We start from the raw sequence: 12,720 nt of genomic DNA, 5'->3' as shown, positions 1-12,720 counted from the left end.
CTGCAGCTACTACCTGGGTAGAGCACTCTCCCTTGTCTTACCTCTACATCTCCCACTCAAGTCCACAAGGGGGCAGACATGGTGCCTTCATCTCCTTTCTACTCAGAGCTTGACTTATGCCTCACCCTGCTGTGTTCTATGGTAGTGTGTGTGTGTGTGTGTGTGTGTGTGTGTGTGTGTGTACGCATGCACAAGCGCACGCATGTGTGTGTTGGGGGTCAGGAGTTTTAATTCTGTTTACAAATGCTGTAAGTATGCTTAACCATGACTCTCTTTGAAAGTAATTATTGCTTACATTAATTTTCTGCTATGGACTTGCCACTGCTTGTTCAGGCTTACATCTTGTAAGACATTGTCCCAAGTCTTTAGGATGTCTCACCCTTTAATTACATTAGTTCCCAGTTGCGGGAGGTGAGATCGCGGTAGAGGACCACTAGGCGCCACAGCCTTCCACTAGATGCCATGTGTCTGGACACCACTGAGAACTAGACTCTCTCACCACGATTATTTCCCACCACCAATCACATAATCCATGCCTTCCTCAAAGCAATACGGTTAATTTTCCTTTCTCCTCAGCCAGGTTTTCGAATTTATCAGTTGATTGGCTCCTCTCTCTCTGATTCATGCTTTTTCATCCATTAGCATCTTCAATGAAGTAACCAGGATACAAATAATACCTAATGTGTGGGTCGGTAAACTACTTAGTTTTGTTCTTATTATTTTAGTAGTGGGATTAAACCTGCTAAAAGAGGGTCAACATATCACCCGAGGGGGCAAAAGTCAGATCTGAGGAATAGTTCTACATATCCATCCGTTTTCTTCTGAAACGGCACATAAACCTCTAACAGCAAGGTTGGGGCGGGGGAAGCAGGGAGGAGGGGATGGGGGGAGGGAGGCGGGGTAAGCAGGCTGTCTCACCAGATGAATTCCCTGCAGTGTGAGCAGTAGGTGGGCTGCCTCAGGTACGTGGCCATGAACTTATGTCCATTGACTTGATGGACTCGCCTTCTCATAGCCCTTTGGCGCTTCCTGGTAAAATGCTTGAAGATGCGGTCTCTCTGGAGAGTGGCTGTGTATTACAAGAAAGGGAGACATGGACTGAGGATATGACTCATAAAGTACTCACCACACAAGCATCAGGACCAGAGTTCAAATCCCTTGAGCCATCTGAAAAAGCTTGGAATGGTAACACAGGTCTGTAATCTGAGCTCAGGAGGACTAGGGGTAGAGACAGGGGGAACTCTGGGGTTTCCTTGGCAAACCAATTTAGTCTTCACTTCTGCCATCCTCTCAACCAGATGAGGGGGTTGCCCAAACACAGTCGGCAAAGACACTCCCGTGTTAATCTGGATTAGGTGAAAGTTCAAGTTTCTCTATAATATATATAAAAATAGAGGTTCCTAATTGAAGTCCTTGAAAACTGTGCAGCATCTAAGGATAGCGGATGTTTTCCATGGATGTTATTATACCAGGCTTTCCCCAACACGTGCAGAGACATGATGATTAAAGCCAGCCTACATCCTCAGGATGCTTCTGGAATAAATCACTGGTATAAAGAAAATGTAAGAAACTATGTGAGAATAAATGAATAATTTTTAAATCTAGACTAGAGGATTGACAGACAATAAATGCGAGCAATTTTACAGTATGTAGAACCATGCTTCAATATATTTGTCTATTCCTGAAGAGCTGCTCAACATGGCATGAACAGATTACCCATCATCTCAAACAGTTATCATTTCTTCACAATGAGAACATTCAAAGTCCTTTCTTACAGCTATGTGATTAATATAATACAAGATTATTAAGTACATCACCCTCTGCGTAGCAAAGCAGCAGAATTTGCTATCTGGCTGTAACTGCTCTCAGTGTATAGCATGACTTTAGTTAGGGTGTCTATTAGTGTGATAAAACATTACAACCAAAAGCAACTTGGGAGGAAAATGGTTTACTTCAGCTAATAACTCTCAGGTCAAGCTCTATCCCTAAGGGAAGCCAGGGCAGGAACTCAAACAGGAGAAGAACCTGGAGGCTGGAGCTGAAGCAGAGGCCACAGAGGGGTGCTAATTACTCACTTGCTCCTCATGGTTTGCTCAGTTTCCTTTCTATTACCATCAAAAACCACCTGTCCAGGGACAGCCCCACCCACAATGGGCTAGGCCCTCCCACACCCATCATTTATCAAGAAAATGCTGTATAAACATGCCTTATAGAGGCATTTTTTTCCCAATTAAAATTCCCTCTTCCTCGATATGTCTAGGTTTGTGTCAACGTGACAAAACCAATTGAGTCAATCTCCAATAAATGTTATTGAGGAATTGTAGAAATGGAAGAAAGCATGGAAAATATTATACTCCTATGACTGAAGAAGGATAGCCAACCCCTCATGCCTTAAAAGATGAGCAGATTCACAATTAGATATATAAAGTTCTGCTTGGAGAAACACACAAAGCAAATAGTTGATAGAAACAAACTGAAGAGAAAAGGGATTTGTACTACGAGGGAGAGGGTTACGACATAAGACATATAGAAATCAGCCTGTCATAGTAGCACAGGCCTGACATCTAACTAATTGGGAGCTTGAGCCAGGAGAGTCACAAGTTCAAGACCAGCCTAGGGTATAAGATGTATTCAAACCTAATCTGGGCTGTTTAGTGGGATCCTGTCTCCAGATAAAATGTTTAAAAGAAGACTAGAGATATACAGCTTGATGGGGAAACACCTGGCCAGAACACCCTAGACCCTAGGGAATGAAGGGGGAGGGGAAGGAGGGAGGGAGGGAGGAACTTGAAAGGAAAACAAATGAACAATCTCATAAAAGTAGAGATTATAAAAGACAATTTTAAAACTATGCAGATAGCCAGTAAATATGTCAAGATGTCAAATCCTATGTAAGATAGGCATGTAAGAACAAAACTAAATCGTGCTCTATCTTTTATTTTTTAAAGATTTATTTATTTATTTATTTAACTATGTGAGCACACTGTAGCTATACAGATGGTTGTGAGCCTTCACGTGGTTGTTGGGAATTGAATTTTAGGTCCTCTGCTTGCTCCAGTCAACTCCACTCGCTCAGTCCCAAAGATTTATTTCTTATTATACATAAGTACACTATAGCTGTCTTCAGATGCACCAGAAGAGGGCGTCAGATCTCATTACAGGTGGTTGTGAGCCACCATGTGGTTGCAGGGATCTGAATTCCGGGCCTTCGGAAGAGCAGTCAGTGCTCTTACCCGCTGAGCCATCTCGCCAGCCCATGCTCTACCTTTTAAATTCATAACTATGAAGAGTCATGTGTGTGTGTGTGTGTGTGTGCTGACAGTGGCTGGTAGGAGGATAAACCGGGATCCTGAACGGCCAGGACTTACAGTATGTTCTTGGTACAAAGCCTTAGCGCTGTCTCCCTAGCTCTGTCCAGGAAGGGGAAATGAAGAACACGTTCAAAACACACAACATGAAGCAACAACCCATAGCATTAAACACAGAAGCTCTCGCAGAAATATCTGGGGGTGAGGACTAATTATCTTTCAAAGTGTAAATGTATACTTTCTTACATTCAGCCATTCACTTGAAGGATTTCTGGTTTTATATTTAAAAAAAAAAAATGCCAGTAAGCAAGAACATACAGTCTATCCAGGTATAAGTACTGCAATCTTTTCCAAGACAAGCTGGGTCAGCTGGGTGCTGTGGTACACCTCTGGTCCCAGGTACCCAGGAGGCTGAGGCAGGAGGACTGCTTGAGCTCAGAGCACTGAGGACCATCTGGGTAACAAAGGGAGAGCCTACATTTTAAAAATTCTTACCTTTAAAATAATCTAAAGACACATGGAAGCAAAGGGGACACAACTAGTGATGAGTGTGGGTCACCGAAGGGATCAGTACATCCAAGTGGAAATGGATGTACAGTACAACATGTGGAAATGGCACAAGGAAACCCCGTTTTGTATGCTAACATGCACTAATAAAAGATAGAGGGGATGTGTAATCTACATTAGGAAGCCCAAAGAAGAAAATACAAGAAGAGCCAAAATATATTTAGATAAAAGGCCATTGAATTCAGAGGCCCAGACACAGGTAAAATCACAGCTGTGTTCAATGAGGAGCTTGCAGTCTCTGTCATTCTACCTAATTTACTTCTCTCTCATGTTTTCTGTCTCAAGAAGATGAAATGTCCTGCGCCCTGTGAGGATAATGCATTACAGAATCAATATTTTGGCCAGGTTCTACAGCTACAATATTGGGCAACGGCTACAAGAGGACAGAAGTCACCCCAACTGCCCTTCCCTTCCCCGCTACGCTACCCAAAGCCTCTCAGGAACCCCCCAGTGAACAGGCTCCAAGATTCCCTGGGTGGCAGGTGATACACGGAGACTGAAGGCATCGCCACTTGTGTAGTCATGTGAACATCAGCCTGAGACACAGCTCAGTCGTGGCCAACGCAGGATGTGCATTGAATTGCTAAACACTTAGCATACCTACACACACATTAAATACTCTGTCGGAGTCTAATTACTGAGAACCTACTAATTTACTCCATTAATACTACAAAGATGGGCTAAAAGGTCAGCTCGCCTGCGTTTTTAATATTTCATGAATTAAATCCTTTCCGTTTGCTCAATGCCAGTCTGCAGAGCAGTAGCATGAACTCTGAACTTTCCAGATTCCTTCTAACCAGGAAATCTAAACATAATCTGTTGCTGTCCTTTATGCTGCTTTCGTCTACCATCCTTTGCTAAATACCTCTCTATTTTCCAACTAGACTTCTTTCTCCTACCTGCTCCAGAACTCAGCAGCCTCCGCCAAATCTTCAGGCAGGGTAAAATGCTGCCTGGCTGCACCATAGCAGGCTGAGAGCAGAGCCCAGTCTCTTCTAAGCTTCAACCCCGTGAGCCAGGCTTCTGCAGGTCCTGAATACACAGGGAATCTGCCTGTACGCCACTCACTCTTTCCTATGTTCCTCCTATGTGCACCTTTTTGTTTCAAAAGCAAATGTGCACACGTGCATGCACACACACACACACACACACACACACACACACGCATGTCCCACATACACACCCAGGAATCTGCAAGACATCTGGACACAAAAAGTTTGGGGTCTGCATTACCCGCTGTGGCATCTTCTTGACTGATGCTATGAACAGGAAGGAGAAAGGGAACTCTCCCGCTGCAGACTTGCACCCCACTTCACAATCTGAGGACAGAGTGGGCTTCCTCACTGCTCCGACTGGTTTTCTGTTTACTTAGGTCGGAATTTAAAGGGCTGTAAAAGACTACCTAATCCTGACTGCGGCTCACGCCACCTAGGCTTTGAGAAATCTTTCAAATCATATTTCAGTCAGACACGTTGGGCAACCCCCAACATGCTTTACAGCTAAAACTTGCATCACAAGCTCTGCTTGGCTCCCAAGTGCCCAGGGCCTCTTAAATAAATAGGAAACTGGCTCTGAGCCCGGGCAGGGAGATGCACATTCCAGTCTCCAGGGGTCAGCAGCCTTGCAGCCCCATATGTCCCTCCAGGAGTTGACTGTGAGCAGCCATTACCTAGATAGGGGTTGCAGGGCAAGCCTGTCAATATCACGAAAAGGAACCTTGACAAAATTTCAGCATGGCAAACCTGACTGCTAACCCGCATACAGTTTTGAGAACTGCTGGGTGCTCACACCTAGGAACCACCACGGTAAGGGCTCATTTGCCAAAAAGCTATTCTTCACCGAAACTTACATCACATGAGGCCTCACCGAGGCAGCACGGAGCTCCGGAATCTCTTTAAATCAGCTTTAACAACACCTCCACAAAGGTAACTTTCTGCACCCTCAGAAGTTGCTTGTCTCACTAAGCTGATGTGAGGTTTTATTTGAAAATGCCTTTGGAGGATTCTGACTCGGGGCAAGAGCGATGTTCACAGTTCCTAACTTTCTCTCTTCGTGTGCTCTTCATTCACACAGTTTCCTGGTATTCCTGGGAAGTAATACATTTTCTGGAAACTCAGAAACTAACAGGAAGGTTAAGTGGGGTCAAGCAGCCGGTGACACCAGAGAAGAGGGCAGATTCTGGTTACTGCTGTCGAACTACTGAGTAACACCAGGCTTTTCTTTCTATCAAGAGAGTTTTTTTTTTTTTTTAATCATTTGTAGCATATGGAAGAAAAACAATTATAAACAAAACAAACCAGAAAACTTTATGGTTGACCAATCAACCAAGTTACTAATCATGACAAAACCAAATGCACCAGATGCTCCCACCACATCTCTGGAAGGGAATGGGGCAAAACAGAGGAGACGTCTCCTCCATGTTACTAAACTCATAGAATAAGTGGCTGTCTGATCACAGGGCTCTTTACAGGAGGCATGATGCACTCGAAGATGGTGGATCCCTGTTTGAGGCCATGCTGATATGAACAGAGACAGGCTATATTGTGCACAAAGCACACATTTACCCGTGGGTGGGAGCCTTTGGCAGGAGGTAAGTGAAGGAGGAATCATGGGAGATGCATATCTTGTCCTCTAGTGTGCTGCATAAAGGTGCTGAGACTAGCAGTGGCTTGGGGGAGAGGAATGAGAAATTGCTGAATTAAGATAGTGCCCAGGTTCCAGGAACTTCTTCCGTCACTGCCGATGCCCAACATGGCACAGAGGCCTATGCATTTTTTTAAATGGCAGCAAAGGCCCAGCAGAGGTATAGAAAAGCACAGAGTCTTCTAAGCTTTCTAAAGGAGTTTAACTGGCCGACAGAAACTTCCAGATTCAGATGATGCCACAGACTCTGTGTCTAATGCTGGCTCTCAGGGGGCTGCATCCAAAGGATCTGGCTCCCTCCGAGGAAGGCTGACCCACACAAAGGCCCAGCATGCTGACATCTTTGTTGGACAGGCCAGCTACCAATGCAAAAGGAGGATGGAGGAGCAGCTTGTTACTAGACTGTCTCTCCTGAGTTGGACAGACCATGGTATCCCACTAACCGTGAAGGGTGAGTGGACTTGCTGTCCCTGAAGCATGTCTTGGTAGCAGGAAGTCAGTCAGAACTTAACTAACTTTGAAACGGCACCAAAGTTCCATTAAGAGCCACGGGAGAAACCTCTCACCAGGGTTGAGAAGACACCCTGGCCTCTCACCTTCTCCTCCTCATCTCCTTTCCTTCCTCACAACTCTAATACAACTCCAAAGTACAAGCCCTTGCCTCTCAGGACTTCTAGAAGAAGCTCTGCTCCACCCCTAACCCCACCCCACCCTACTCCCACCCCCACCCCCCAGCCCTGGTTGCTCTTATTCTACAAGTCTCAGTCTCTCCTTCCTGGGACTTTCTGGATGCCCATTCATCTCTGGAGCAACTCGTACTTTCTCCATTCCCTTGGCTTCTCACGGTTGCCTATAGACCGACGATTCCCAAATGTACATTCTAGCTACCTCTTCTCTGTGGCTCCTTAGTGTCCCTTGATATATCTCTGAGTTGCCTAAAGCTTGACATTTCTCAGACTGGACTTTCCTCCACACTGTCACTGTCCTCAGCAGTAACAGTTCATTGATCCTTGGAGTCATCCAAAGATTCTGGCTTTGTTGGCTGTTTGCTTGTCCCCGCTCTGTTCAGTCAGTATCTACCATCACATGGATTCTTCTAGGCACGGGGCTCGAGACAAAGACTTAAATGTATCATCAGCCCTGTGCATCTGTACTTTCCAAGCCCTCAAATTCAAGCAACCTCAGATCAAGAAGACCTTCCTAAACGCCTCTCTACTGAACAAGCACACACTCTTTCATCATACCGTGACAAGTACACTTGCATTGTATTTAAAATTACGAGTAATCTAGAGATTATTTAAAATATACATGATATGCAAATACTATGCGTTTCATATACAGAGACTTAGTTGTCACCTCCACTTCGATACCTGTGAGGCAATCCTAAAGCCAATAATCTCTTGCAAGTATCAAGAGTCAACTGAAAGTCACTCGGGAAAGAATTCTCAGAACGACTGAAGATTGCGGGAGCAAGACAGAGAAGGAAAGGGAGCCCACGAAGTACACACGGCTAACAGGTTTCCATCTTGGGCATCTGAGGCTCAACACATTGTGGGGAATCACAAAGGTACAAGTAAAGCTTGAAGAAGGGATGAGGAAACTAGGTGTCTGCCCTCTAGCTGGCACACGCCACTGGAAGTTCATTAACTTACCAGCAGTTCCAGTTTCTTTCTGGTTAGAGGGAGTATGTCCAGAAAATCTAGAAACAAATTGATAGCCTAGTCCTGATTTCTTTATATTTTCTTATTATATATATATTATATATTCATATAGATGTTCATATATTCATATATATTAATATCATAGGTATATGATATACAGTCATTCACACATACATATGTATTATATTTTATACACACACATATATAACTCTTGTGCACATTCTGTATGCTTCTTTAAACTCTTTGTGAAACGGAGTTTAAGCAGAATATTTTCCCAATGGTAACTTTCAGTTATTATGATACATACTGCTTCAGCACAAATGATTCAACCACATACATTCCCTATTATCAGGCGTAAAAATCCTATGGTTCTTGTCATAAAAAAAATGTTAAAATTTCCTACCTTCTTGTTGTGATTCTATAAATACTTCATTTTCCCTGAATTGATTTCACCCCTAAGTACATCTGCCATTACCTCTTCTCTGGCCTTATTTTAAAAAGAAAATTCTTCACTGGGTTACCACTAAGTTTCAGAATGACATGGGAAAGTTTCTCTTCCATCAAGTCTGGAATGGCTCATTTAGGGGCACATCTCACCGTTATTCTCAGTATTATTTTATCTAGAAAGTTCTCAAAATAGCATAGTACGTCATCTTGGGCTCAAGTTAGATTACTGTATGCTGGTTTTATTTGCTCAAAATGTAAACATTTCTCAATTATCTGGGTATTTTTCATGTCTTTTGTTACAAAACTTCACTGAGAGAAAAATGACCCTTCACAAGCTCCCATCCTGACAACTTTTTAAACATTGTATAGAAGTGAATCACGCTTTGTTCATTGTTTCTGTTCTTGTTTAGAAAGATATCACTATGGGAAATGCACAAGATGCAGAGACTATTAAAAACTTACCCTAAAGCCAGGCTTGGTGGCACAGACCTTTAATCCCAGCACTAGGGAGGCAGAGACAGGCAGATCCCTGTGAGTTCAAGGCCAGCCTGGTCTACATAGTGAGTTCCAGGACAGCCAGGGCTACATAGTGAGTAAAAGGAGGTATGGAGAAGGTTGCCTAAACAACACCTATGAGGCTGGGGATTCCCAGCACCCACACAATGGTTTACAGCCTCCTGTAAGTCCTGTTACAAGGGATCTGATGCCTGCTTCTGCCCTACACAGGGATCAGGCATACACCAGACAGACAGACACACATGTAGGCAAAACATAAAATGAAAACAGATAGATATAAAATTAAAAAAAAAAGTCATCCTAATCCTTACTATACAAATAGCTTCCAAATTCCTTGGCGAACATGCCAAATACATACACGACACAGACACAGTCTTAAATCAATGGTGTCACACTCACCCTGGAGTGCTAACTACTTTTTAGCCCCCATCCCAATCTCTCCACATCCTTTTTTTAATGGTTGATATTAATACCGAAGCTACCATTGACCCCATCTTCTCTCATACGACAAATACACATCCCAACTGAAGTGACACAGGAGCATGAGCACAGCCCTCCCCATGAGAGCTAGGCTTCTCACCGCCCGGAATCTGTTTTTCTCTTTGACTTGAAGCTTAGGGGCTCCCTCCACCCCCACCTCAGCCTCCAACCCCAGGTTGGTCTTCCTTCCTCACACACAAAAAAGATTCTTATACAAACAAAGTATCCAACCAAAATCTTTTCCAGATAAACATGTGTTTCCTGCCGTTCGTTTGGCTTATTCCATTTCCCTTTCAGGCCCCCACCCCCCACCCCCTTTACTTTTCCACTTGTAGCTTCCTAAGGTCCTTTCTGAGCTCCCAAGTTCTGGGCATAGGGTTTAGAAAGCCCTGCTGGGCATTAGCCATGGAGACAGCTGCCCAGTCACTTCCTTCTCCAGTTCCACTGCTGGAAATTCCTCTTCTCCAACTTCACTGCCTCCCAGGACTGACCCACCATGACTTTAAAAAACCTAGCCTGTTCCCTGGAATCAGACCGATACAATGCCTTACACTGAAAGTAAGGTGGTCACACAGTCAACCCCCTGAAACACTTGTGAGGGATCTAAACATCAGTTACCTTTTTTTAATAATTAAAAAAAAAAAGAACAGGCAAAGAGATGCTTCCTTTAATCCAATGTCATTTATATTATTTGGTCACTCCCTCTCAGAAGCTAAAAAATTAAAAGCATGCATCTTGGCTGTCAAGCTGGGGCCTTTGCTGTTGCTCAACAATTAGATTATTCTTTGAATTAAACAAAAACCAAATTAAATTTAAAAGATTTTTAAGAATTAAACATGCTCATATTTTGAGTTTGTGGTATAAATAAAGGTTTGACAGGGACATTTAACTTCTAATGAAAACAGGTGTTTGGATGAAATTACCCCCTCTGTCACCCAATGTTCTTTATTCGGTGCTACTAGAAATGGATCCAACTCAAGTTCATTGAAAAGGGTCTGTCTCTATTACTACCTTAACTTAATCTATGGCGTCGAGTAGGGGCTTTGAGAACTTTAGCTCTCACAGAATCCGAAGGAATTGCACACACTGCCAAAGGAGAAACGCAGTCAATAGTCCGACTCACCTGTAAAGCCCATGACAGAGCAACTGGCCCAACAAGATATCCCCAGAGGTGCAGTAGTGGCACCTGGGGCGTCACCAACAACTGTCTAAATTGGACTTAAGTACAGTCCAAGGGAACTCATGCCTAGTCCTCAACCTAGCCAGCTACCCAAGGCTGGAGAGGTCACAGACCCCAGAGGAGAGCCTGGGTATACTACATCCTATCTGGAAAAACAAACTCCTAGAGAGACACGAAGCACCTTGCATGCTAAAGCTCAGGGCCACCTACAAGTGTAAGAGATTAGTGTGGGTGGGCCCAACTCACTGGCAGTGCAGTAGCGCTACCCTTGGGCAGGTTGAACTCCAGTATAAGACAGCAGGCTGGGCGAGCCTTGAGGACCAAGGCCGGAAGCAGCACTCCGCCACGGCCTCTGCTTCAGCTCCTGACGCCAGGTTACTGCTGTGAGTTCCTGCCCCGACTTCCCTGGAAGAAATAAAACTCTTTTGCTCCCCGAGCTGCTTTTGGTCATGGTGTTTTATCATAGCAATAGAAACCCTAATCCCATTGGATAAAAGGACAAGTGTCGAGAGCCCTGGTGTGAAGTTACAACGTTGAACAGAAGCAATACTCGGGACGGAGCTATCTTGTGGGCAAAAGGAAGCCCATACAGGTCACGTGTTGCCTCTGAGCCAAGTGGCAAGGTTCCCTAGAAACAGAAAAGGCTGAGCTAAGTGACTGGCCTGGTTTTGTGGTATTTTTTTTTCCCCTCATTCTTAAGAGTCTGTGTAACTGGCAAAACTATCTTCAAAGAATGAGGGTGAAGTAAAGACGGCTCATGACCTTCACTATGTAAACACTTCAAAATGAGGGAGATGGTCCTCAAAATCCATGCTCCTTAAAAATGTTGATCTAAAATTACAAATATGTATGTAGATATAAACAAAGATAGGGAAAGGTAGCAATGATATCCAATGAGACTTCAAAAGACAAAAATGTAAAACTAAAATACCAAACACTTGCATAGAAGCCAGGAGAAAGACGCATGCTAACTAAGCTCATTAAATTGCTCTAAGTGGGGCCTGCAGTACTGAACTTTATTTAGAATTCATTGCAGACATATTAAGATTCCATGCATAACCTCCTACAGAGATTCTATTTTACAAACCAGTAGGGACAAGGGAAATGGAATTAGTAAAATATACTGATAGGAAGATTCTCAATCTAATTCAAAGCAAAACACTAAGCACAAGAAATGCGGAGCACCTGAACACCAGAAAATACAACTACGATGGACCAGATGTGACCACCTAATGGAAACAGGCCACTTTTCACCAGAAGAATATGTTGGTATGATATCTGTATTTATTGCATAGCAGAGTTTTAAAATTAAACTGATGGACAACCTTTACTTACCATGTAAATAGTGTTTAGTGCAGAGGGTCTGAGAAGAGAGGGGCCGCGTGCTATCTCAGCACCCACCTGGAACCCCCTCTGAAGAAAACACTACAGATACTGAGCTCACACTCATTCTTGTCCCACAGTGCACCACGGCTGGGCAGTTTCCAATTCAAGGAGGTTTGCTTTCGTTCCTCTAGGGCAAGAATTGCCAGTTCACAGGGCAGATCTCTGCTTGCTTCCGGAGAAACCGAGGCACTGTCTTTCTGTGGCTATACCGTTTTCTGCAACCTTGCTGTAATCTAGCATGTCCCAGTCTCAGGAAGATTTGGTGTCATGAGTATTTTCATCGTCTGCATTACGACACAGTCATAGTATGCTCTTAATTAGTACTTCCCTAATTCCTAGGCATGCTGAGCACGATCCCGTGTGTTTAGTAGTTCTTGGTCAGACAAAACTGTCTATTCGAATCTAATGAAACAGTTCTCTTTCATGGGAACCATGACTTACTTGGGAGCCTTTTTATTTTTTTTCCCCTATTGTCTTTACATTGGATCCATGGAATTCAACTGAATACTCCCTGGCCAAGGCTCACAGACAG

At 43.8% G+C, this 12,720-nt stretch overlaps 1 protein-coding gene across 1 annotated transcript in view; it reads right to left on the bottom strand.

Moving 5' to 3' along the window:
• Prkch (protein kinase C eta) overlaps positions 1–12,720 on the bottom strand; it is a 203,096-nt gene that overhangs the window by 95,622 nt on the left and 94,754 nt on the right. The window contains exon 3 of the mRNA XM_031356847.1: positions 919–1,069. Within this exon, the coding sequence (XP_031212707.1) occupies positions 919–1,069 (151 nt within the window). The remainder of the gene's footprint in view (positions 1–918; positions 1,070–12,720) is intronic.

The sequence above is a fragment of the Mastomys coucha genome, unplaced genomic scaffold (assembly GCF_008632895.1).
Source record: "Mastomys coucha isolate ucsf_1 unplaced genomic scaffold, UCSF_Mcou_1 pScaffold6, whole genome shotgun sequence".
NCBI lineage: Eukaryota > Metazoa > Chordata > Mammalia > Rodentia > Muridae > Mastomys > Mastomys coucha.
The sequence above is the reverse complement of the archived record's forward strand: the minus strand, read 5'-3'. Positions and strand labels throughout refer to the sequence as shown.